General features: G+C 40.6%; 1 protein-coding gene across 1 annotated transcript in view; it reads left to right on the forward strand.

Annotated features, from left to right (window-relative positions):
- Positions 1 to 2,936, forward strand: part of cubn (cubilin (intrinsic factor-cobalamin receptor)) — a 134,683-nt gene that overhangs the window by 88,222 nt on the left and 43,525 nt on the right. The window contains exon 35 of the mRNA XM_046061003.1: positions 2,117 to 2,285. Within this exon, the coding sequence (XP_045916959.1) occupies positions 2,117 to 2,285 (169 nt within the window). The remainder of the gene's footprint in view (positions 1 to 2,116; positions 2,286 to 2,936) is intronic.

Raw genomic sequence — 2,936 nt, forward strand, 5'->3', positions numbered from 1 at the left:
GAAAGGTAGGAAGGTATTTCAAATGTACAACTGCAGTACTTAAATCTAAGTAAAGTAATTTCCCTGACATTTTTGTGTTATTTTACTTTTAATAGACGCATGTAACAGGTTTTATACTTCCTGTGAGTATAATCCAATCAATCTTATTTTCATACTGTATATCCGTTGTGTAATTTGATAAATTGTGTTGTATGTGGTGCTCGCATCGGGTACTACTGAGACTTCATTGCCCTCTTCAGAGAAGACTCTGACTGCAACATGCGTCTTTGTAAAGAGAGAAACGGACAGAAAAAGTCTCTAACTCTGCCTGTCAGCTCGCTCTGCTCCGTTAAAACTGAATTTACCATACAGAATTGAATACGAGTGCACTCCAGATTTAGCTGCAGCCAGCTGACCGTGTGCTTTTCCTATACCGCAGTTCTGTGTCCATGCATGCAGCAAACTGAAAGCACTGTCTGTCGGAGCGTCCACATGAAAAGAGAAGGAAGACATGGCTGGTAGTATTGTCTTCAAACAGAGTTACTAAACACCTCAGTGCACTGAAGGAAGCCATCTGACTGTGTGAGGAGCAGCTCGTTGATGTCTGCGGGCAGAGTAGGCCTAGAGCTCTCCTGTCTGACTGGTCCACCAATAGGAGAGAAGTTCACCCCTTGAGACACATCCCCTCCTCATTTGCATAATGAGGCAGAAATGCATACAGAAATGTAAAAAGGACAGGCAGAAATAAATACCATGGGTGAAAATAAATAAGGTAAATAAATACAAAGGAAGAATAAAACAGACAAAAGTATTAAAACACACACATAAATAAATACATTTAAAAAAGAAGTAATTAATAAATGAAGTTGAAGATTGTAATGGACAATAAATAAGGTAATTAAAATAGATATATACATTTATGTCTCCTTGTATAATTTAATTACTACCTACATTTATTTATTTACTTTATTTTTTTGTTTGTATTTATTTATTTATTGAGCATTTATTTATTTCTGTATTTATTTCTGAATGTGTCAGGATCGGTCCTCCATACTCTTTGGGCCTCACGTTGACATCACATGAAGGTCATTGAGCTAAATTATGTGTTGAGGTGGGATCATGTGATTGTCAGAGTCACATGTTAACTCAGGTGCATTTGCCCATTTAGTTTGGTGCGTTTCGGCTGCTGCATGCAGACATGGATTTTACAGTAACCATGTTATTTCAGTGCATGTAAACACACTGAGGGCCAGATTTACTAACATCCTAAATAAAGAGTACTAAATTGCATGTGCATTCTAAAATATTGCATGTGTAATTGTAGTACATGTTATGGGTGAATTATTGCGTAGATGACAACAGGTGCAAACACAATGGAGGTGTTTTTAATTTCTCTACGTAGTCTTTCATTACGACTGTGTCTCCTCCTCACAATGATAACAGCAACCATCTCTGCGCAACACTTGGCGGTTTGCACCTTCCTTTCACATGACATTGCTTTTAGTCTTTTTGACCACTCAAAGCGCTTTTACACTACATGCATTCACCAGTCATACACTGAGCCTAAGTGCTCAAACGGAAACTAGCATTCACACTCATTCATACGCTGGCGGAACAGGCAAATCGGGGTTCAGTATCTTGCCCACTTACACTTCGACACGCAACCAGAGAGAGCCAGGGATTGAACCGCCGACCTTCCGATTAACGGCCAACCCACTCTACCTCCTGAGCCACACAATGCGTGTAGTAAATCCTAGATCACAATGCGTGTAGTAAATAAATGTATTTGCATGTTACCCTCCCATTACTTTGTTAATATCTTGCATTTTTGGAAGACGTCATTCTGTGGGCACACCATTAGTAGATCAGCTTACATCTTAATTTGCTGGTGATATCAAGTTTGCACACGTTTTTATTACATCTTAATTTGCTGGTGATATCAAGTTTGCACACGTTTTTACTCATGCAGACCTGGCCCTGAGAACGAAAGGTGAAAATGTTTCGTTATAAAATTCAGTAATATTTTGTATTGCATAGAGCTACTCTGCAAAATAGAGCTGTATTTGCTTCTCTGTGTCAAAGGTTTTGATCCACAGTTAATGAAACGGTTCATATTCATTCACTGCTGTCTCCACAGCTCAGGAATGGTCCGGATGCTTCATCTCCACTGCTCGGGGAACGTCTCTGTGGTTCGAGTATGCCATCCCTCCTCCAGACTACTGACAGCCACCTCTTTATCCACTTTGTCTCTGATGCCAGTAATGAGGCCTGCGGTTTTAAGATGACCTTTGAAGCCCACAGTCAGGGTACAGCCTCCACTCCCTTTTCTAATTCTTCTGTCACAGTAGAATACATCACATGGTTGACGTTCACACAGCAGTGTCATATAATGCCGTTAAGTAATCGATGACTCTTTCAGTGAAAAAAGAATTACAATTAAAGCTGCAAGCAGCGTTGGGCGGGCCCTCGCACTTGTAAGCACGTTCGCGCGTGAGCCGGCCGAGTTGCACATTCTGGAGTTCTGCCGGTGCGGCTGTGAATTTCCTACGCGTTTCCGACGCCGCATGAATGTGCTATATGTCACTTCCTGTGTCCCCTATGTGGAGCTACATAGCACTTGCCGCTATGAATATAAATCGGTATTGACGTGTAGATGTCTGCGGGGTGGGAGAGTTATCAAGCACGTAAAGTTTGTTTCAGATGTGAACATGTACACTGAACAATAATGTACCCAAACAATAAAATAAATTCCTTTTATATTTCCCTGCCTTGTTGTTTATGTGTACATACAGAGGAAGAATGTGAGAACAGCACACATTTCATCGTTACTGTGTGTTAGAGCATGGGAGAACAGTGCATACTTTTAATACAGCCCACACCCCTAATACTGTGTAACTATAACAAGTAGAGAACAGAAGAAAAAGATGTTCTTTCTTTACAACTGTCTGCATAGCTTA

The sequence above is a fragment of the Micropterus dolomieu genome, linkage group LG01, assembly GCF_021292245.1.
Source record: "Micropterus dolomieu isolate WLL.071019.BEF.003 ecotype Adirondacks linkage group LG01, ASM2129224v1, whole genome shotgun sequence".
NCBI lineage: Eukaryota > Metazoa > Chordata > Actinopteri > Centrarchiformes > Centrarchidae > Micropterus > Micropterus dolomieu.